Below are 24,210 nucleotides of genomic sequence, written 5' to 3'. Positions count from 1 at the left end.
GGGGATGTTAACGGGGGAGGAGGGGGAGGGGGCGGCGGCGGGGGCGGGAGGGGGAAGGGGCCGGCGGGAGCTGCTCTCCGCTCGGCGGTCGCCGCGCCCGCAGTCTGGAGGCGCACCGGAGCGGCCGGGGCGCCCCCCGCGGGAGCCCGCAGCCCCCCGGAGCGCGCATCCAGCCGCGGCTCCTTCGGCCCGGCACGCCGCGCCCGGGGGCTCCGCGGACCCCGCGTCGCCGCGGCTCCCGAGCTGGTGCGGCGCGGGGCTGGGCGGCGGGGCGGCGAGGGCCCGGCCCGCCTCCCCAGCGCCCGCCCCGGCTTCTCCCCCTGGCGGCGGAGCCTCGGCGGCCGCCGGCTACACTAAGCGCGCCGGAGCCCGAGCCGAGCCGAGCCCGAGCCGCCGCCGCCGCCGCCGCCGCCGCCGCCGCTGCCGCGCGCCGCTCCCAGGCTCCCTCCCAGCGCGCGGGCCGGGGTGTGGGGGGCGGCGGGCCGGAGGGACGAGGGCGGGCGACAGGCGCGCGCTGGGATTGGCGCCGAAGACCGGACCCTCAGCCGCTAGGGGTAAGTGTGGGCGCCTGGGAGTGCGCTTAGGGGTGCGCGGCGCGGTTCTCGACGCCAGCCAACCCTGCCCCCTCACCTCTCCCGGGCCCCCACCATGCGCACCCCTCCTCTTGCAGCCTGCGGCTTCCTCTTGTTGTTCGTTGTTTGGCTGGGCTTTTTTTTGGGGGGGGGAGAAGCGGGTGATTGTAGTGTGTGTGCCAGCGGAGGAGGAAGTCAGGTGAGAGGCTCCGACGCACACCCCCCCCCCCCCAGCCCGCATGGGGTGTATCGCTACCCACTAGGGTCATGTGGAATCATTTTTTCTCTTATCAGTGTTCGGCCGAGAAGATCTTTTCTAGGGGGCCTGCTTCCCTTACAGCCTGCGCTGTCCATCTCCCTCCACCCTACCTTAGCCCCTTTCAGCACCCCATCCAAGAGCGAGGACCCCAACTGAGAAGCACGTGGCGGGAGGAGAAGGGGGGCACTCAGGCAGACCCCCACGCCGCGCCTCTGCCTCTGTGTCTAAGATGTATTCTCCCGTCGGCATCTGTACTTCTTTGCAATCCCCTGAGGAGAGACCCCTAAACTGAGGTCCAGTTCATCCAAAAAGCTGGCAGCAAAGGGGGCAAGTGGTGAGAATGTAATGACAGGGGGCTGGCGGACGAGAGGGCCAAGGAGCCTTCCCGAAAGGTGAATGAAACTCCAAAAAACCTCTGCAAGAGCAGAGTGACTTGGAGGTTCGGGACCCCAGGCTAGGGAGAAAGGGTAAGGGTTAGGGTCAACTTTGCCCCCCTCCTCCTCCCCTCCTCCTCCCCTACCCCGCTCTCACCCCCACCCAGCTCCATGGAAGCTAACAGGTCTTTTGTGTTGTGTTGTGCCGTCTTTGGGAAATTTGCATTGAGAATGACAACAGAAAATTACTACTGCTTACTCAAAGTTAAGGGGTTTGCAGAAAGAAAAAAAAAAGTCTACTTTTTTTTTTCTTCGTGCGTGTAGTTGTTAGGCTCAGCGCTTAAACTGCAAAACGTCAGTTTGTAACAATAAGGACTGTAGAGCCGCCTCGGTGTATTTTTAGAAGCTGCACTTTCCTGAGTTGCTTTCACACAAGGCTTGCTCTCTCTTTAAAGTCCCCATACAGAATTGTATTTAGAGAGGAGGAAACTATGGAAGCAGGAAGGAGATTGCTAAGATCTCCATCCCGCCAGCGCAGAGCACTGTTTGCAGTGAAGTTCCTGGAAAGTGACTGTGGGCTGAGAATTCATTTTTTCCTAAAAGCTCTGTTAGGTCCTCTTCTGTCAGATGTCTATGAATAAAGCACGCCGGGAAAATCCTCCTATCCGTGCAGTCTTATTTTATCTTTTACACAGTGGTTGATTCTGCTTTCAAGTCCTGGTAACAGCACATCAACTGTGCTGTATTTTTGTGTGGTTTTTCTAAATAAAGGAGGGTAGTTCATGTATCCATGCTGCTTTCTGATATGCCAGTTCTTTCCTATGGTGGGTATTGGATTCACTGGAATGTCCGTCTTTTTCAGTTGGTTGTCACTTTATGCAGAGACAACAATTCCAAGGACCTGAGGTTATTAAAAGTTTATGAATTAGTGTTTTAGAGAACTAGCGCCTCGTGCGCCTCATTTCTAAGACGCAAGTGCCCACCTCAACTTCTAGTTCTGAAAAACAAAACAAAAAGGTATAAATGCCATGGGCAAAAACAAAACCCAAGTTTTCCTTCCTGGACCACCTTATGCATCCGTAGGACCCAAGAGGTGCCAAATCCTCCTGCCTCAATTTACCAAAATGCCAAATTGCCTCACTAGTACCAGTATCTCCATCTGGGAATGATATCAGGTTTGGACTGGAAGAATTCTCAGTTTTTAATTACTGCTTATTAGCAATTTCTTATAGCAGGCAGCCGATTCTCCAATTCTGAAAGGCTGAAATGAAGCTTACAGAAATTGAAATACAAAAACAGAATTGTTTTTTTTTCTCTCTTACACTCTCTTACATACTCATTTATTTATTCCTTAGAGTTATCAACTAAGTCCCCCGAATTTAAGGTATTATATGCTCCCTTACATTAAGCCATGGGAACATTTTGCCCCAACCTTGTGAATTTGCTTTTTTCTCCATAAATAGTCTTGAACAGAGAGCTCACAGGCTCCATTATAAAAACAGAATTATGTAATGATGGGTACAGTGCATTAAGTAACATAACTTGATAAACTCTTTTGTAAACCTTGCCCCGTGGCACATAGTAGGAATACATTAAATACTTTCACTGAATTATGATGTTAATGAAATATTGTAATTGGCCACAGATTCAATGGTACTAGGGTAAGGCACTTTTTTTTTCCAGAAGAAAAAGGTATTTTGCCTGAAAGTTATTAGGGTAATACAGTTGTGCTCCTAGATTTTTTTTTTTAACAAGTCCAAATCTAATTTAAATGGTTGAAAGACAAGTAAATCTGAAACATATCAAATGGTTAACAATAATAGCTAGTGTCAAAAGCTGATTCTTTTCCTAGGAGAATAGACAACAAATCTTGCTTACTAAATAGTGCAAGAAAGATGCAAAGGAGGGATAAAACAGTACTGGCCTGCAAAGAATTTGGTGGAGAGATGACATCAAAATGTGAAAAGACAACTCCGTGGATCAGCGAATAGATGGAATCAAAGGCCTATTTGAGAAACTAGATTTGAGGAAATAGACATCCTGCATTCCCAGGTTGAAATGTGTTTTTGGAGGTACTTTTCTGCCAAACCTTCAGGGGCTATCAGTGCAAACACCCTGAATAAAGAGTAATTCACCACTTACCCACCCAAAGGCAGGGATTTTATCTCCAGAAGAGTTACCACAGGGTAAAGTTCAATGTATATTGTGTATATAAATGAGGAATATACCAAGTAATTCCTTCCATCATTGTACAGTTTATTCCATCTTTTAAAACACTGAACAAAATTGAGGCAGACTTTGCTCAAACTTTCAACCCTAAAACTCCTAAATCCTATAGACCCTAAAACTTTCAGCCATCAGTCTTAGTTCCGCCATTTGCAGCAAAACAGAGCGAATCTGTTACACTAGTCAGGAAAGTCTATCTTATGGCAGCATAACAAATGATTGCAATGTTTAGTGACCTGGATGGCAAAAATTGTTTTCTTGGTCATGCTGATTCCACGCCTCCTCATTCAGGGTCCCAGGCTGACAGAATAGCTGCCATCTTGAATGTTTCATGTTGCTATGGCAAAAATAAAGGTCATTTAAATACTGTGGCCGGAAGTGACACACGTCATTTGGGCTCACAACTAATTGGCTAGGACTGTATCATCACAATGAGGCCGGATACAGCCTATCTTGAGCCCCAAAGTAGAGAGCCACGGTGCCCAGGTTTAAGGGCTAACATACTCTTAAGGGCCCTTGTGCACTGAATCCTCTAACTGAGCCATCCCACCCTGCTCCTTTGTGGCCCAGATGTCCCATTCTTCAGAGTAAATACTGCCAGAGAGGCCACCAAGTTCTAGGGAGGCATGCTATGACTTCTTTCACCATCTTTTCTCTTTGAATGCAAGACTCCAGTCCCACCCCTCCCCCAACAGATTGCAGTGCCCAAATCAATTTTAAGTCGGTCTCTATATATTCCCTAATATTATATGTATTTTATTTTTTCAAGACTTGTTTTCCGAGAAAGGGTACGATGAACAGGAACTTTTGAAAAGTGTTATCTGGGAGAAAAAAATGTTATCTGAAGATGTCATGATCGTTATCAAATTTTGAAATTTTTGTCTTGAGTAGTTACTTCCCTTATTTTAAACATCAAAATGTTGCAACACAAATAAATTCTTTTGGAAGTATTCATTCATTCATTCATTTATCCATCTTTTTATTGATTCAATAAATACTCATTTATTGATGTCAAACACTCTATTAAGGACTGGGTATGTGGAGATGATTGAGAAGTTCTTCTTTTCAAGAAACACATTTTTTAATTGGGCAGACAAAAAGAAAAGTCATTGCAATGCTACTAGAGGCACAAAGTGCTATGGGAACACTTGGGAAGAAGCAAATAACTCTCTGGCAGGATTAAGGAAAGTTCCTTAGAGGAGTTGAACGAAGTCCCGAGAGTGAGACTCCCCTAGTCCGAAAAAGAAGATAGAGGATATTTTAAGCAGAGAGAACAGTATGAGTAAAGGCACCGAGGATGACAAAGCTTGTTGTTTAGGGAACTACCAGGAGCTCAGTGTGCCTGGAACATGAGGTCTTTGTGAAGGATGAAATCACGCAGCTACAATTTGTGAAGAATCTTGCAAACATGCTATAGAGGTTAGACGTTATCCCACCTATCAGGGATCTCAAACCCTTCTGACTACTCGGGGCCAAGCGTGGACGTAAGTGAGCTGAGCAGACCAAGTTGAGACCATAAGCAGTGGTGGGCACTGTGGCAATCTGGAGGGTATATTCTCTGTCCAGATGGGATAGTCATTGCCAGTGGTGCCCAACGTCACATCTTCCAGGTGCTAAAGAGAAGCTGCTCATTTGGATTTATATGAAAAATGGAAGTATTCAACGCTGAGGACTTAACCTCATTTTAAAGTACACCTGTGGGGAGTACACATGTCTACAGACCAAAATCAGCCTAAAGACCGCCAGTCAGATGTCTCCTACTGCATGAGATAGGGAGCCATTAAAGGTTGTAAGGATGGGAGTAGCACCATCAGACCTCACTAGAAAGATTACTGTGATGGCAAAATGGACAGGGAAAATCTGGAGCCTGGTAGGCTGTAGTTGATAATCCATAGTATCATTTGAGAGGTGATGCAAAGCTCTTTATAACACTGCCCTTTTTCAGTACATAACTGAAATTTTCAGTACATTCCCTTGCATATGGGAGCACCTGATAAATATCTGAAAGGCTAATGAATGAAAGAGAAGAAAGCTAAAGTTTTAGAAGGAGGGCACATTTTTTTTGAGGGCCCCTTATACCATATGCTTCCTTCATTAGACTGTTAATTTTTCAAGAGCACAATGATCTTATATTGATCATATGTAATTTTTCTATATCTGTCTGTGATAAATGTTATTGGTTTTTTAAAAATGCATAAATCATTTAGAGCAGGACATAAAGATCAGCACAGCATCAGAAGGTCTATTATCTAAGACTCATCTTACTGACCCTAACACATTGTAAAGGAATTCCAGCTAAACACATGTCTCTTGTACCAGGCCCTAAAAGTCTGTACTCCCAGGCTCTGTAGAACTACACCAGATCCATTTGTATAGTTTATGCAGGGTTTTGGTGAAGGCCGAAATCTTTATTACTACCCATCAGAGTATATTATAGTTCAATCCATCCCATAGCCAGGTGCCTGAGACTGTCTTGTTGATGTTTAATTTTCAATAAAAAAAATTGAGTCCCCTGAACACTGTTTCCAGCTTCCTTCTTGCTTTGAAACCATACTTACCTGCCACTCTGCAGTCCCCAATCCCCCCACTCTCTCATTAACTCCCATTAAATGTTAGAAACACTAGGTACACTTCCTAAGGTACGCTGACTGGTTGTGGGTTATGTTCCCATGGGCCCATCCATATTCTGAAAGCCACTCAGTTTTTTGGACAATCAAGTCTTTAAATTCTTAACAGTTTGGCTCTACAAATTGTCATTTTTAATTGAACTTTCTTGAGGTATAATTCGTGGACAATAAAATCTACCTATCTTATGTGTTCCATGAGTTTTGAAGCCAGAGAAGCAGCATAAGTGAATTATAATATTTTAAGTGAACTTCAGGGGGAAATATACACACAGACTACATCTATTTATATGGATGGGTCGATAGACAGATAGAGAGGCCTTACAATCCAACTACTGGGATTGTAATCCTGGTTCAACTGGTTACTGCTTGCATACCCTGACCAAGTCTCTTCGCTTTCTGCCTCTACTTCCTCATGTATGTGAGGGGATTATAATTGTACTCACCTCCTAGAGTTAGCAAATGCCAGTGGATCAACACAGCTAGTAGTCAATAGAGACTAACCCTGTTTTCTTTTGTTACTGTTGTTATTGTCATTATTATTCCAATACAGAGGAAATCCTGGGATGTAAACAAGAAAATGAATTGACTGGAATGTAACTGGGGTAGAAAGAAGCAAGTACCTCCTGGGTGACTTGCTGGTATGCTAAGGGGACTCAAAGCCAGAGAATAATTAATGGCCTCTACTTTTGGAATATTTATTTTTTACTGAAGGATTTTGGAAGAAATAATTTTTCTCTTAAAACAGCTACACGTACAGTGGAATGCTTTCTCTCTTCTCTAACTTTTCTGGAAATGTTTGCAAAGCCCAGAACATATTCACTAGTAACATTTATCTTAAAATTGTTAAAGTGCCTCCTGCTTTTATATGCTACGAATGCTGACCGAATGTAGAATCTTCGCCATTAGTAAATGTTTACATTTTAGATGAAAAGTGTGTTGGAGTAGGAAAAAAGTATTAGAGCATGACCTTGGGGAAATCAAGTCACTAGGAAGAAAAGAGACCTGGACTCTAGTTCTGATTCCATAACTAACCCACTAGTTTGTTGATGACAGCATCAGGATGGGGACCTTTGTTCTTTTCACTCCTAATTCCCACATACCAGTTGATCTCAAACATTAGTGTGTATAAGAATTAAATGGAATGCTTATTTAAAATGCATATACCTTGGCTCCAGGCCCATTAATTGATTTGATAGAAAGAAGTGGGGATCCAGAAATCCAAATAATAAATGAAGGTTTTGTTTCACTTTTTATCCTCTCTGTCTGTCTGTCTGTCTCTCTCTCTCTCTCTCTCTCTCACACACACACACACACACACACACTGGAAAATACAGTGTAAAGAGTGTTTTAGGCATAATTAGATCAACCTGCTTAAACCATGTCACCAACTATTTCTTCTGTGTCAACTTATGTTTTGCCTTCGTTCTTGGTCTAGTTTTCCCTTTACTATAGTAAGCTAGTCCCTCCAAGCTTCCATTCTTCTGACAAGGAAACTCCAAAAAAAAAGAGCATTCCTCTTTCTCAGTGTCTAGCAAAAGAACTAGACCTGACTGTGACTGGATCAGCTTGTATCAGGTATTCATACCTGCATTTATCACCCTAGTCAGGGCATGTGTTTCTTTAACTCACCAGCTTTGGGTCAGATGCACACCTTGGACTTTAGGAGTGCAGCCACCCTACCCAAATTGTGTAAGATGGGAGTGGGGGAGGTACTTTTCTCCAAGATAAATTGGGGATAATTTTTCCAGAAATAGGGAATGCTTATTGGCCAAACCTATAGATTTCCATTCACTACTGTAAATTTTTTAGAAGTACTTAGATGAGAATGAGTCAATTGTTATGGCAAATGTATAACCAGTGTGCCAAGTTATTGAAGCTTTCAGCCTTAAAGGTGACCCACCAGGGCCTGGGAAAGGCTTAGGAGGCTCAGAGTGCCTGACCCAGTTGGTTCATACATTGACCCTACAGGTTTTGGCAAATATTAAACATTTTTTATGTGCGCTACGAAGATGATTTGTATGCAGGTCATCTGTGACTTACACATGGGGAATCAATGGATTTTGAGATTGTGTTTTGAGGTCATCTCAAACATACAATAATATTATTTCTTTTTGGATCTTCATGAGACAACTTGGAAGTTGGCTTATACAATTGAAAGGACAGTAAAAGTTCTAGGTATGTACACAGAAGAGGGATGAAGAGACAGGACCAGCAGTTGAATCCTGCTTTGACTTGGTTATCAGTTTTGTTTTATTTATCATTCTTGGACATATGTAATTTGTTTCATCTAAGAGATAGAGTCCTAGCCTAGATCTCAGCATGCCTGGCTCCTTTTAATGTTTGGAACATAAATCGATGTACATTATACAGACAATGGAAAGGAGTAAAGCTGGCAACAGCATGGAACAGAAAACCAACTTGACTATTAGTCATGAGATAAGTTTTAACCTACAAGTTTATGGAAGAAGTGAATTCTGATGAATGAATTATTAACTCATTCTTTGTTAAGTGTAGAAGTTACTATTATTTTCTTAACCTCATTAATAAAGTCAATAAAATAAAATAAACTTGTGTCAGCATTTTAGTATTGAGTCATTAATTTCAGATGGTTTCAGATCTGCCAACTTTCACCTCCACTAAAGCAACCCCACACACAAAATATTTTCAACAAATGGTGCTAGAATAACTAGATATCCATGTTAAAAAAAAAAAAAAAAGCAAGCAAACAAACAGAAAACCTTGATCCCTACCTCACACCATATACAAAAATTCATTGACAGTGGATTATAGACCTAAATGTGGAAGTTAAAACCATAAAGCTTTTAGAGGAAAACATAACTTGGAGATAGACAAGTTTCTTAGACAAGCCATAAAAGCAATAACCTATAAAAGAAAGACTCGCTAAGTTACATGTTAAAATTAAAAACTTCTCACCTGAAGGAAAGCAGGGGGATGAGGAAAGCCTAAAGATCCATGATTGAGCAATCATTACCAACAGTGGTATCTTCTCTCCTGTGCATTAGTTCAAGTTGACTTATAAGTAACAGAAGCTGACTCTGTGACTTAAGAAAAAGAGAAAAGCACACTGGGGCTTTTTGTGGAGTCCAAAGTCAAGGGTGCAGTGGGGTTTCAGGAACAGATGTACTTAAGTGCTACAGGGAACCCAGTCAATCCTCTCTCTCTCCGTGTTTCTTCTCTGTCTTTCTCATGGCAACACAGCTCCCTCGTTTCCTCAGTTACATAGTAAATCATGGTTGCCTGTTGTTCCTGAGCTATATGTGTTACAGTCAAGCCACCCAGAGAAAGGCCCATCGTTCTGTTGTTCACAGTTCTTAGGGATGAGTCTGATTGGCTCACTTGGATTCAGTGACCACCCTTAGTCTCATAAACTGTGACCAACGGCAGGATGATACTTAAGAAACATAGCAACTCCTTTTATCCATGGAAATGTAGGTTGAAAAGAAATAGCATTCCAGTTGATATTCTCTCTACATTTTCTCTTTACTTGACAAAAGACAGAGTTGGTGGAAGTGTGTACTTGGTCAGTTTTTTTGTTTTGGTTTTTACAAATAGTTTATTGTCAAGTTGGTTTCCATATAACACCCAGTGCTCATTCCCACAAGTGCCCTCCTCCATGTCCATCTCCCCCCTTCCTCCCATACCCATCAGTCCTCAGTTTGTTCTCAGCATTCAAGAGTCTCTCATGGTTTGGTCAGTTTTTAATGAGCACTAGTTTTGGTGTATTGATACACTATCCCTTTGAGTATCTAATATCGGCATCTCTGTGTCTCTACCAGCTGACTGATATATATTAAGGACCATAAACAAAATTAGTTCATGTTTAAAATGGTCACATTTATTTGTAAATTATTAGCCAAGATCTATTCAAATGCAGACATGCTTTGTTCTAGTCTGGATATACAATAAAATTAATTTAAATAACTTTAATCAGCTTCAAAAACAGCAAATTCCAAGACAATTAGGTTAACTTTAAGAACTCATATTTATTGAGTTAACAGATGGTAAATTAAAAAACAATGAAGCTAATTTTTAAAATCATTCATTGAATTAAAAAAACAGACATTTAACAAAACTGTTTTTAAGCTGTTTTTTCATCCCAATATGCATATTTTAAGATTCCAATTTGGCGCACTTCTGGGAAGACACCAAATGAGTTGCAGTATATGAACATTCTTCCAGTGAATTACTTTTTTAAACAGGATTTAGAACCACCTGAGAAAGAATTTTATGAATCAACAAGAAAAATACAAGAAATAAGCTTATTCTAGAGATTGGAAGGAATAGAGTCTACCTCATCAATTCCAGTGTACTCTCTAACATGCTCCTGTGGCCTTCTATGTTGCTGGCCCTGACACACTTTGGTGGGAGTTTCCTGTGCTAGCAGAATGAAAGTTATTCCTGGCCAGAATTGCATTTCTGCATTTTAATGGTCAAATGGAAGACTTCTCTTCAAAGGCTACTTGGGCCTAGTGCACCAATGACTTGGAATATATTGTAAATTCTAGAAGCTGACTCTGTAAGCTTATAGGAAAAGGGGAATTTTATGGAAATGCACTGAGGACAGGGGGTCTTCTCCCTGTGGGCTCTCACTTTGTTAGATCTCCTTGCAGCTTTTGGAAATAGAGCAAAGAACATATCCTAACACATGAAATATACCAGAAACTGGTTGTTTCCCTATGCAAGTTCAATCATTTCTCCCACTTCCTGTGGTTTTATAGATAGAATTGGAGATAACATCATGGCTAAATTAAGATACATCACTTGCATTGTACTTACTATGATTCGTTTTAACATGATGGCATATTGAAAACTATAGTTATATATGTAGAAATGCAGTTACCACATAAAAATATTTGAAATAGATTTGTTTGTATGGCTGGTTGATCAATTGGTGTTAAAGTTTTTTCTTTACCATGGAGAGTTGCAAACTAAAATATAATTTTATATTTAAATATTAAAATATAATATTTATTTATGGGTCCTAGTAACCCATTGTCTAAAATTAGTTTTACTTTATGTTGTAAGTCTTACATTACTTGGTCAGTAATATTGATAATCGTATTTCCTGGTTTTGGTAGACCAATTTATTATTTACAGTTTGAGTTTCAAGCACTTAGAAACATAAAAACACATTATTATTGAAATTACAGTAGTAAAAATAATTTTATTGCATAAATATGTTATTGCATTTGAAACTACTTACCCACAGCCCCTTTTCTCCTTGAAACTGTTTTAATAATAACCTTTTGATAATAGGAGGCTTTTTAGGAATGTAATTATAACAATATAGTGGGATGGACTGTATTGTTTTTAATTAAACAAGGACAGGTAAAAATAAGAATAAATTGTGACTAAATGAAAAATTCAGGAAGTGAAATTTCTGTTTGCAGAAATAGAAATTAGGGATATAGAAGAAGAACTTCATAGCTAGTCTAAGCATCCAAAGGAAATGAAAAAAAGTTAAAAGGTAAGAGGAAATTGGATAGACAAATTTTGGAGATTTAACTTAGAATGTAAGCTCCTTGAGAGCAATAAACATCTTATTAATGTAACCCCACCCCTAACAGAGGGCTTAACACACAGTATATGCTATTAGTATTAGACAAACATTTCTTATATTTTAGAATAAAATAATGGGTGTTCTCTTGAAAATAGAGCATGTGGATCAGAAGGAAAAATCAAAGTTTGTAATTTTTTCTATATAAAAACTGCACTAACATTGTAAGATTTCTTTTGAGCAAAATTAAGAAGTAGAGATAAATGCCTAGTCATAGCCTGGAAATTTTTAAATTTCTAGAACAAAAAAAATTCCTAGAAGTATCTAAGAAAACAGATCCATTTGTCATTTGTCTTCATATTCTTTTACAGAACTGGAGCTTTTTTAAGACTAAAGGTAAAGTTTTACATAATTTTAAGTAAAACAAGTTTGATTCTTTAACTTTTATGCCTACCCAATTATTGGCCCATACATAAAAGCAACAGAAGAACATTTTTAACATGGGAGGTGTTAAAAAGTATAACAACAAAGGGTACTTACTGCAAAAATTGCAGAGATACCATCCAGATCCCTCAGTGGTCGGATACATAAAAAATCAAGAATGGGAAATTTTAGGAAAAAGCTTAGTCTTAACATAGCATTGAAGGTGAAGACAAGGTAATAAATGAATAAATGTAGTCAAAATTGAAATGAATTTAAAATTGATGTTGATGACTAGATGTTCTTCTTTACTAAGGGAACAAGTTTTTCAATAAAATAATCCTAAACATTTTTTTTTTAATTTTTAAATGAAGAGTCTGTTACTAATAACCACACTGTATAAAAAAAAAAAAAAGGTGGAGGAACATTAGAAGTTGCTGCTTTAGTTTTAAATCTTTAGATAAGAATGCATTTAGGATAGTCATGAACAATTTCAAATAGATACTAGTTGGGTGGGAAGAAAAATATCTTTTGTAAATAATTGTAGAAGATAAAAATAAACAGAACAGTCCAGAAGACAAAGTGAAAAGGAAACAATAAGGAATTATTGAAAATAAGAAACTATAAAATAAGTGCAGTCAAGCTTAAAAATTATGACAAGTATAAATGTCTTAAATTTCTTTATTCAAATGGAAAGATCTTCACATTAAATTAAAATGAAAGTCGTATGATTTGGTGGTGCCTAATAGAGTTATACTTAAAGAAAAATGACATAGAAATGCTTTTTAAAAGGGCAAAAATTTTCAGCCTAACATGCTCACATCTAAATCAGATAAAGCAATAGAAGAATTATAAAAGAGACGATTTTATAATAATTATTAATAAAATATTAGTAAAGGAATAATGACACTGAGGAATAAGGATTAAATGACTGTAAACATAAAATAATTTAATGTGCTTTTTAAAAATGCAGTAGAGCTCCATCATAGCAAAACAGTGAAAATAATGTATATCCAAGTAGCAGTACAAAAGTTTACAAAATTAGAAACTTAAACTAATGACATATTTCATATTGGCAAATTAAATAAGAAGTAAATTATTATTATGACAGATTGCTTTTTAAAGTGTTGGATAAAATTTAACAATTGTTCCTGATAAAATGATAAAAAGAAAAAATAAACTGTTTAACATGATAATATATTTTTTTAGCCAATAGTCAAAATTAATATAAAAATGCTAGAAGTACACATGTTTAAAAACTGAGGTGGGGTAGAAGTTGGTATAGTGGTTCTGCCATAGTAATTGTTATTAAACATTGTTTTAAAGCCCTTATCAATATAATAAAACATGCTAAAGAAAAAAGAGCTAAAAGGAGTGAAAAAATATACCTTGAAAACCCAAAGCAGTGAAAAAAAATGTGTATAGCCTAATAAATTTGTGAAATCTTGGCAGACATATGACTCTTAACATAAACCAATAGTATTTCTAAATATTAGCAACCATTGACTTAAACATAAACCTCTAAGAGATTTATTTTACAAGAACAACAAGATATATAAAACTCTGAGTTTAAACAAAAATATGTTACCTATCTAGATAAAACTATTGGAGATCTATAAGAATATTAAGTTAATCAAAAGATTGGTTTCTGATTTTAAAAAGATAACATTTTTAAATTAATTATTTCCAAAGTATAGATTTAATGGGGAATCTAGTAATCATGTCTCTTCTGTTTTTCACATTTTGAGGTAATGGTGAGAGGAACTTGATTTTGAAATAAATCTGGAAAAGAAAGTAGGCAAGAATAGGAGAAATCATTTCTAAGAAAGAAAAGTAATGAGGACAGACTAGTCTTACCAAATATTAAAATATATTATAAAGTTATAATAACTAAAACCATGTGATACTGGCATCAAAATAGATTAATTAGGCAAAATAAGTGGTTAAAATTATATAATAACAAAATATTTGATAATGTTAGAACACAAACCAATAGAAAGGAAATATATTTTACAGTGTATGGACTGATTAACTGGAAAAAAAACAATTTTTTGTAACTCATGATACACAAAATAGCAACACTTAAACCATAGGAAATCTAAAGGGACTTGTTTTTAAGGGCCTTGTTAGAATACATAACAAATTGCAAAGTGAAAAATAAAATAGATTTGGTTATATAAAGACAGCAAGAAAACAAACAAACAGAAGGTGAGGTACAATTATTTGAACATAACAAAATGGTTAATAATTATATTATTAACAGAAGCTCATACAAACTCCACAGCTGGGAGCTAATACATGAGATAAGAATAGAATCCTATTTAGCCAATATAGAAGATAAGACTAAAATCACGTTTCACAAAAGATGAAATATAACACATTTGCAAACATGAAAGCATTCAGCCTTGCTAATAATCAATTGGATATATACTAAAACAAAAATAAGCTGTATTTAGGTTTAATCAATTATTTTTTTTAAAAAATTTTAATGTTTTATTTATTATTGAGATATAAACAGAGCATGAGTGGGGAAGGCTCAGAGAGAGAGGGAGACACAAAGTCTGAAGAAGGCTCCAGGCTCTGAGCTATCAGCACAGAGACCGAAGCGGGGCTCGAACTCATAACTGTGAGATCATGAGCTGAGCCAAAGTCAGATGCTTAACCAATTGAGCCACCCAGGCACTCCAGGTTTAATCAATTATTTTAAAATTAATGTCAAAGGTTTACATTCCCAGCTGGTACAGATTATTTTCATTTAGATAAATTTGTCCTCTAGAGAAAGTGGAAAACCTGGATAAAATCTAGCAAATATTTGTTTAGAAGCATCCTAGAGCTTCAGGGTGGAGAGGATTTGAGAAGCCAAAAACCCAGAGAGTAGGCAATCCAAGAGAGATCTCACTTACATAACCACCCATTAGAAGCTAAGGTAAAACACCACTTGAGAAAGATATGATCACTCAGAGGCTCAAATTATCTTTACAATTTTTCATACACAATGTCTGACAATAAAATTACCAGTCATACTTGTAGACCAGATAACAGACTTTAAAATATCTGTAATTAATAAATTAACAAAATTAGATGAGCAGATAGGGAATTTCCGCATATTATTGGTAACTATATAAAAACCAAATGGAAATTCTTTACCTAAGAAATAAACTGACAAATTAAAAATTCAATGGATGAGTTTAAGAACAGATTAGAAACAGATGAAGAACAGATTGATGAACTGGAAAGCAAAGCAATAGAAAATTAATGTTAGTACCCAGAGTTAGCAAGGTACACTGGAAAATAGTTTCTTCTTACATAATTGGTAGCATATAAATCTATGTAACACTTTTTGGAAATGCTTTGGCAGTATAAATCAGATATTAGAACAAAAAAAGAGGGGCACTTGGGTGGTTCAGTGTTGAGCATCTGACTTCAGCTCATTTCATGAGCTCACAGTTCATGGGTTTGAGCCCCACATTTGGCTCCCTGCTGTCAGCCTGTCAGTACAGAGCCCGCGTTGGACCCTCTGTCCCCTCTTTCTGCTCCTCCCCAACTTGCGCTCTCCCCAAATAAATAAATATTTAAAAAAAAAAGATTTGTATGTTTTGATCCAGTAATCTTATATCTGGGAATATCTATTATGAAAATGATTGTATATCCTTATGTATAAGGATGTTCACTATAGACTTACTCATTGTACTAATCATAGTGTCCAATGTTTTAAGTGCAATTAATCCTCACAAAAAACCCAAGGAAGTAGAGGCTGTTATACTAATATCCTCATTTTACAGATGAGAACAGTGAAACCTTGAGAGGTCAAGTAGCTTGCTCAAGATTATGGAGCTAGTGAATACAGAAACAAACATTTGAATCAGGCTGCCTGCTTCTACAGCCTGCACTTGAACCTGCCCTGGGCTGTTGAAAGCAAGCTACATACCTAAGAACTGGATACTTGCCAAATAAGCAATATACCCAGTCTATGTAATATTATGCAGATATTAAAAATGAGCATCACAAACACTTTTAGCACCGTGGGAAATACTTCTGATATAATATAAAGAGAAAAAAATCAAAATCCTAGAACTACACCAAATAAAAAATATATACAAATATGATTGAAAGCAAATGTCCCCAAAGGCTAATAACAATTATGTAAGATTAGTAGCACTAGTTTTCCTTTTCTCTTTTTCCATTCTTCATTTTTTCAAAATTTTAATAATGTGTTTTATATATATAATACCATTATATATATCAAAAGCAGTAGAGTTTCTTGGGTAAGAGCCTGGGCTCTATAACCAAACTGCCTGTGTCACCACTTAATAGGTGTGTGACCTTGAACTTTTGTTTCCTAGTGTCTACGTTTATCCTATAAAATGAGGATAATTATAGTACCTATCTCGTAGGGTGATTGTAAGGATTAAATGTGCTTAAAATGTATTTAGAACAGTGAAACTGAAACTGACGTATGTAAGCATGATCTAGTATTGTTATTGTTATTCTACAAACAGGCCTCATTGTTTTAGATCCTGAGTGACCCTACAAAATGATAGGTTCCCCCCGCCAGTCCTTTGATGGGCACGTACATTAGCAACAGGTTTTGTTTCTATATATAGATCTTTGTCCTTACTGTGAATTCCCCAAAGCAGAGATGTCTGGGAAGCAAGAACCGTTGGCTGAGGAGACACTTCTGAACACTTTCCAAGAAGTAGTGATAATCAAATGTCTGATATATTTTTTATTTTAGAGAAGTTTGGCCTCCATGCTTTTGTCATATCTCTGAGACATGTGCAAGAGTGATTGAAGTGGCCCCTTGAAGCCAATATTACATGAACATCATCATCAGTGAGTCAGAGAAAGTATTTATCTATTTCCCCAATTTTTACCCTTCTCTGAATGAATGGCATTTTACCGGCTCCCTGATCTGACAGCCCAAGTAACAACAAAAAGTTGTTTAAGAAATAGGACACTTGGTGTGACTTGATTTTTCTGAATTGAACACCCCAAGGGGCCTGAAAATATGCTACAAAACTTTTTTCCACCTAGTAGATCCAAAACGTTTGGGAAATTTTTATAGAATTTCCTCATTCCTTAAAACAGTTGCATTGAAATTGTACAAGAAAAAAAAAAAAAAAAGATGTTAGCTGTCCTAATGGCTAATGAAATGATAAGACCTTGCAATAACCCCTGCCAATTAAAAATTAACAGGTGCTTGCCAGGTAGAATATTGCATTACCTGTAAGAGGAAAGGATGCAAATTGGTATTTCACACATTTGTGAGAATAATCACCTTTGATGTGTGTCTCTGGTATTCAAGACATTGGAAGTGTCTGCTCTTGTAAGACTTTGGCTATAGACCCCTACAGGTGTGTGAACCCTCCTAGGTGAGTTAGCTCTTTCCTGAGTGTTGTCTGTCTCTTCCTTGCCTCTGTCAAGGCCCCGTGATGTTCACTGGCAGTGTCCTTTGCTTAAACTTTCTAAGAATTCTCAGCTCTATGTTATGGTAAATGCCTAACAAATTGCTTTAATAGAGTCGGAGTTTTACACTGTTGCTAAAGTTATTATTCCTTTTGGGGTTATTCACGGAACTAGATTTATCTACCCCCACTTTGTTCCAGGGTTAACCCCAAACCTTTCCCACTCTCTTTTCTAATAATCATGTTCTGACACAAGACTACTTGTTAAGACATTCACTGCCTAAATCACAGGCCAGCATTTCACAATTAGTGATGACTGGTCACATGAAGGATGAGAAGAGCATGGTAATAGTGAAATTTCTTTCCCTGTTGGCAAAAATAAATCAAAAGTTTCAACCAGCAAATGGTGAATCAATGGCAAGTCAATAATAAGGTGAGAGATTATGTTACTGAAAAATGACCTCAAGATTATTATGATACAACGGATTAATTTCTCATGTAGATAAATGCTGGACAATTTCTTATTGTCATCGTATATTTGGAGGTGATTTCAAGTGTTCTTATTGCCACATGAGCTAATGGAATGGAGATTGGTCCTGTCTCTAACATGCCTTCTATGTCTGAATCTGGGAAAGTTTCTAAACAGTTCTGGGCTTCAGTGTCTCCACTTGAAAATGGGAGTGATAGTATTAATCTGTTAGGTTATGAAGGAAAAATGTTATAACACGAAACACCTGACACCCAGCAATCACTTTAGGAATGCTAGCCCTCCCTACCACTGTTTCCTTAGATAGAAAATAAAGACATAAAACAGAACTCTGCTTTCATCTTCAAATATATTATTCTTCATGGGTTATTTTATGAATATAATCATTGACTCAGAAACTAAATGGAATTTTCATCTCTCCAACCTTCATTCTTTTACTCCTTTCTCAGAGCTTTAATGAGCATCTACTATAAGCTAAGAAGTAAGTGCTGTGAGAAACAAAAAGGAGAGTGAAGTATCCATTCTATTCTCATGGAGTTTGGGGTCTAGAAAGAGGTTGTATGTATGTATGTATGTATGTATTGAATGCCATTAGAGAAACAAAGTATTATCTTCATTTGTTAAAAGGAGAAATTATTTTACCTGGGGTTATCAGGGAAGGGTTCATGGAGGAGGTAGTGACAGACTAGGCTTTAAAGAAGGGGTACAATTTGGACATTAGGGACAGAGGGGATACAATGAGTCAAAACAGAAGGAATGTGAGTGGGTGGAAAAAACAGTGACCTGAAACTGGAAAAACCTGGCTTGGCAATACCTTGAATGAACTACTCCCCACTTTCAATTTATCTGTGAAATGTGTAAAATAATCTCTGCCCGTTGGTCTTTCAGGGGTCTGAAGATCAGAGGAGAGCTTACATGTGAGATCTCTTTGGAAACCCTGGAGCACTCTGTGAATGAAAAGGGTAAATTTTTTCTCTCTTCCCTTGTACCATAAACTCCATGAGAGGGTTTGACAGAACCAGGTATTTTGTTCTTTAAAAGAAAGTTTGAAGTATATAAAAAAAATACACTGTAAACTTTAAGTATTTACAATTTTTACTTGCCGATTACACATCAGTAAAGAGGGGTAAGTTTTGATAAAACAATGAGCCATTGATTGAAGGAATGAATCCATGAATGCTATGAACTGAATGTCTGTGTCTGCCCCCACCCCCAAATTCATATGTTGACATCCCAACCCCCAATGTGGTAGTATTAGGAGGTGGGGCCTTTGGGAGGTGATTAGGTTTATATGAGTCAGGAGGTTGGAGCTCCATGATGGAGTCTGTGCCTTCCCAAGAAGAGGAGACACCAGCACTTCCCCTTCACCACATGAGGACACGGTGAGAAGGCAGCCATGTTCAAGCCAAGAGGAGGGCCCTCACCAAGAACTGAATCTACTGGTACCTTGATCTTGTACTTCCCAGCCTCTAGAACTGTGGAAAAATAAATGTCTGTTGTTTAAACTGCCCTGTCTATGATATTCTGTTATAGCAGCCTGAGCCGACTATGACAATAAGTGAGTAAGTAAATGAATAAGTAAATGAATGAAATGAAACAAAGACTCAGAATAGGAAAACATACAAAATGAATGAGAAACAAAGGGTAATCTTTGAAAATATGGAGTGTAGCTGGGTGTTAGGAGTATAACCCACGGCTGGCTGGTTGGCTGGCTGGCTGGCTGGATGCAATGTTCTCAGAGTGTGGTGTGTGGCCCAGCAGCATTGGTATCATCTGGGAACTAACTAGAAATGCAAGTTCCTGGCCCCCGCAGCCAGGCCTACTGAGTCTGAAAGTCAGGGGTAGGGCCAGCATGCTGTTTCAGCAATCCCTGTAGATCATTCTGGTGCAAAGTAAAGTTTTGAGAGCCATTACTTTGTACTAACATGGGGACTTTGGAAATTATTCTGCTGTAAATTCAGTGTTAATGAAGGGTTTTAGCTGTGGATGGATATAATCAGACCTGTATTTCCAGGATGATGAGGCATGGAGCTTCACCTGAAAGAATTACGGCTTCAGTATAAGAAGGACTATTGGAGATACTGGAAGACACATTGTATTTGCCAAGCCCCAGAGTAACAGATTTTGATTTTTTCCTACTTCCTGATAATATCCGCATCAACAGCTAAGAGGCGGAGTAGAGCAGGCATTGCTCCCAGGCACTGGAGAAACCGGCTTGGTCCGCAGACACCAGGTGGGATGAGAATGTTGAGCTAACCATCAAATATAGTCCTAACTGATCTTGGAGAGGCTTCTTAGTCCTGACCAGCTGTGGGGAAACATCAAATGGAAGCTTCCAGACCAAGATAAATGGGCAGCTGTTCCTAAGACTGGCCAAAGTACCTGCACTGGCTGGAAATGCAGCTCTGTATTTAGGGCTGGTGGAGACAGGTCTGCCAAGGCTGAGGGCATTGTGTGGAGGAGAAATCCAAGAGCCTCAGGGGGTAACAGTTACCTTAAGAAAGTCTGGAAGCCCAAGATACAAGCATTGGGTGGGGAGGCAGTGAGGAGAAGAAGGAGGAGGGCTTCTCAGAGTAGGACTGCTCAGATGACCAGTCATCTGGGTTTGCCCAAGACACAGGATGTCCAGGACAATCCCTGACAAACCGGGGCAGTTGGTCACCCTACAAGGGTGCTCCGTCACCTGTGTTGAAGACCATGTGAAAGCAGAAAAGTCACTACTCTACACCTTGTTTCTCGAAATATTGTCCACAGACCAGCAACATCAGTATCACCCGGGAGCTTGTTAGAAATGCAGCTTCTCAGGCCCACACTAAGCCTGCAGGATCATGCCTGCAGGAGAGTAAGAGCCTCAGGTGATCTGCAGGCACCGGAGTTGAGAAAGAGCATGTTAGAAGATCCCGTGAGCCCTGGGTAAGAAAAAGTAGCACTGGTAGGGAGCAGAGAGAATTTCTTGGCTTTGATCTGGCAAATGTCCGGTCCGGCCAGATTCTATACTGAAACTGTATCAACTGGACCTGGGAAGGAGCAGCAGCACTGAGAAAGTTACATACTAAGGGGTACCAGGAATTGAAAGCAGAGAGGTAAAAGGACAGATGATGCAAAATAGCCAAGAGGGGCCTCCTGAACTGAACTATTAATAGTAGCAGTTGTAGGAATGTAGGAAAGCCAGAAAGCCAGCTATTATGCGGCGAGAGTAAAGCTGGAGAAATACTCTTCTGTGCCTGTTACTGTGACCCTCTTTTGGTAAAAAAAAAAAAAAAAAAAAAAAAGCTGACGTGGGCTGGGAAATGAATTCTGCTTGAAAATGTGGAGCCACAGCACTGTGGGTAGGCTTGCAGAGAAAGAAAAAAGGATCACCCACTGAAAGTACCAGCGTTAGCATCTTGGCCTCACTCACTTGTGTATCACTCAGATATGCAAAGCAAGTTCAGTTTTCTTCCTTTTCCTCTACCAGGTCTGATCTTCCTGGGCTCCAGCTCCGCATTCTAGCAGGAATAATTTGCACTTAATTAATAGCGTTTCATTTTCTTCCCGCTTGAACATAATTCTTTGACTTTAAACATTCTAACCAGTGGTTCTTAAACTCAAACACGCTACAGAATCACCTAGAGGGCATGTTAAAACACAGATTGCTGGGCCCACCCCCAGGGTTTCTGATTCAGTACATCTGGTAGAAAGTTAGAATTTGCATTTCTAAGGAGTTCCCAGTTGATGCTGTTACTACTGGTCCAAGGAACACACTTTACAACCTCTGATTCAAACTGTTCAGCATTTTATTCTCATCCAAAGGTGGTTTCAAAAGTCTTAGATCAATTCTTCTCAGATTGGTTGATCCCTCTGTTCTATCTTGGATCAAATACATGGTCTTCCTGTGGATGAGTAGTATGCATCTGTGATAGAAGCAAACTTGCATTGCTGGTTCAACACATCTTAAGTGTCTCTATCTTGGTCAACAAAACAAGATGATCACATGCTAGCATGTCCTGGCAATGTCAATCAGTGATAAAAATTTCTAAATACCAACTCTCACTTGTATTTATCTCACTTCAGACCAGTAATAGACTGGCACTGGCCCGTGGACCGCATTGTGAGTAAAGCTGTTTAGATGACTCAATCTTTCTCAGATTCTTTACCTTCTTCCTTCTCTTTCCCAAGCCAACATTTGGGTATGCAAGAGGAAGGGGTCTTATTTTACCCTGTGACAGCCTCGTATCATGCACCATCCTGTAGATACTCAGTGATCCTCCTTATGGAGGGGCTGGATTCATTTTTTCTCTGGAATGGGGACCACTGACATGCAACGAGGTCCCATCTGATCTTTTGGAATGATGTGTGCCGGTCCTCACCACTGCTGCCATAGCCCTGAACACATCCTTTAGTATCCAAGGTCCATCTTCATGGCCTCTTTCCCTGTTCCTAGATCACTGCCAGTCTACCAGTGGCCTCAGTGGGGAAGTAAGAAGCTCCAGAGACTCCTGTGTCCCACATAAAGGCCATCCGGAGGCAGCAATGCCTTCTAAGTCCTATGTATTCACCCACCTGCTGCAGCCTCCGTACCATTGCTTTGGAGCCCGTTGGGATGTGGTGTTGAGCCAAGTAGTCAGAGTTCCCTAGAAGCATTGTAGTGCTGGAAGGAGCTTGTAACCTAACCAGTTGTTAATTTTTCAGGAATTTGGCATTACAGATGTTCATGGTGGCCCTTATTAAAAGTTAAATGATAAGAAAATACATTTAAGCAAGTTATATTAAAAGCAAAGGTAATCAGTACCCCAAACCATCACCTCCTATTCATTTTACTACATTGGACTATTAACCTATGTTTGGCATATGTATGTGATAGAAATACTGTATAATCGTGTACCACCACACAGCTCTTCTAAGCTCTGTTCAATGATACCGTGTTGATAGCTTCTAATCAGCCAAGGTAGGAGTATTTACACTGTGGAAATGAGCAAACATTATAAATCAGAGTTCCACTCTCTCTCATCTCCACCTCCCCAAGGCCAGTTGTTAAACATTTACCAACGCACCATTGCTTAGAGCCTAAATCTGGGAGTGGCCACTAACGCACTGGGCTCCAGTCACCCTTTACTCACCTAGATGTTACAAAGCTGTCCTTCCCCTAAAGATTAGCCCCTAAAAGGTGTATGTGGAAGAGATATTGAATACTAGAACCATGATATCATCTTGTTTACTTACCCAACTTTTATCTCCCCTTTCTCTCTACCATCTTTTAGGACCAGAAGAATTGATCTTCTGGCTTTTTATATCCTCCACAGCTTATCTTTGTACATTAAGGATGAATGTTCATGGCCTAACATTATTCTCTGACATTCTTTCCCAAAACGTGTAAATGTATTCTAATCATGAGAAAACATGAGATCAAATTGAGGGACATTCTACAAAACTCCTTCCTAATTCCCTTCAAAACTGGAAGATCCTGAAAGACAAAGAAAGACCAAGAAATAACCCTAGCTTGGAGAAGGAGACTTGCATCCAAGATTCACTGTGGTATCACAGATTGAACCTGGAAAAGAAAGAAAATTGGTAGAGAAACTGAGGAGATCCAAATAAGGTCCAAGTATTGTACCAATGTTAATTTCTTAATTTCAATCATTGTTTCATTGTTATGTAAAATGTTAACACTATATGAAGCTGGATGAAGGGTATATGAGAACTCTATACTGTATTTGCAGATCTTCTGTATACACTTATTTCTAAATAAAACTAGTGTTGGGAAAAATTCACGACCTAGGTAACAGGTGGAATAGATATCTTTTCTATTCTATGGAAAAAGCCTACTATGTGCATCCACCTGCTTTGTTATATGCAAAAGGAGGAAAGATGGGGATGGTATAAAATCTTTTTCTAGACAAAGATAAAAAGCTTTACTTTTGAGTGTTTTCTCTTTTGCAGAATAAAGAAATGATTTTGGATGTTGTAGGCTGAGTATTAACCCTTTCTTTCCCTTTCTTTATACTCTTGCTACAATAAAACTAAGTTTTAAACTGTAATAAAACTAGGGCACCTGGGTGGCTCAGTCGGTTAAGCATCCGACTTTGGCTCACAGCATGATCTCACAGTTCACGAGTTTGAGCCCCGTGTCAGGCTTTGTGCTGACAGCTTAGAGCCCGGAGTCTGCTTTGAATTTAGTGTCTCCCTCTCTCTCTCTGGCCCTCCCCCACTTGTGCATTTTCTCTCTCTCTCTCTCACTCAAAAATAAATAAAAATGTTAAAAATTTTTTTTAAATAAACTATAATAAAACTAAGTTTATAAGTGATATCATCAGACAATGGAGAAGGCCAAATACATAGAAAA

The 24,210-nt window shown here is 39.1% G+C and overlaps 1 protein-coding gene across 3 annotated transcripts; it reads left to right on the top strand.

Annotated features, from left to right (window-relative positions):
• The first annotated feature begins 2 nt into the window (after window positions 1-2).
• LOC120221190 (oleosin-B6-like) lies at window positions 3-23,827 on the top strand. 3 transcript variants are annotated; one of them, XR_005525753.1, is made up of 3 exons: window positions 3-554; window positions 18,777-18,850; window positions 23,129-23,827. XR_005525753.1 is itself a non-coding variant. In XM_039218453.1 (2 exons), the coding sequence occupies exons 1-2, from the start codon at window positions 5-7 to the stop codon at window positions 18,782-18,784; spliced, it is 558 nt and encodes a 185-aa protein (XP_039074384.1). In that variant the 5' UTR covers window positions 3-4; the 3' UTR covers window positions 18,785-19,393. The 3 variants fall into 3 exon arrangements, 1 of the variants encoding a protein (XP_039074384.1); XR_005525754.1 differs by lacking the exon at window positions 23,129-23,827 and adding an exon at window positions 19,231-19,393; XM_039218453.1 differs by lacking the exon at window positions 23,129-23,827 and having other exon boundaries at window positions 18,777-19,393.
• The last annotated feature ends 383 nt before the right edge of the window (window positions 23,828-24,210 follow it).

This window comes from Hyaena hyaena, unplaced genomic scaffold (genome assembly GCF_003009895.1).
Source record: "Hyaena hyaena isolate Hyena2069 unplaced genomic scaffold, ASM300989v1 scaffold_762, whole genome shotgun sequence".
NCBI lineage: Eukaryota > Metazoa > Chordata > Mammalia > Carnivora > Hyaenidae > Hyaena > Hyaena hyaena.
This window is presented reverse-complemented; position numbering and strand designations above follow the sequence as displayed.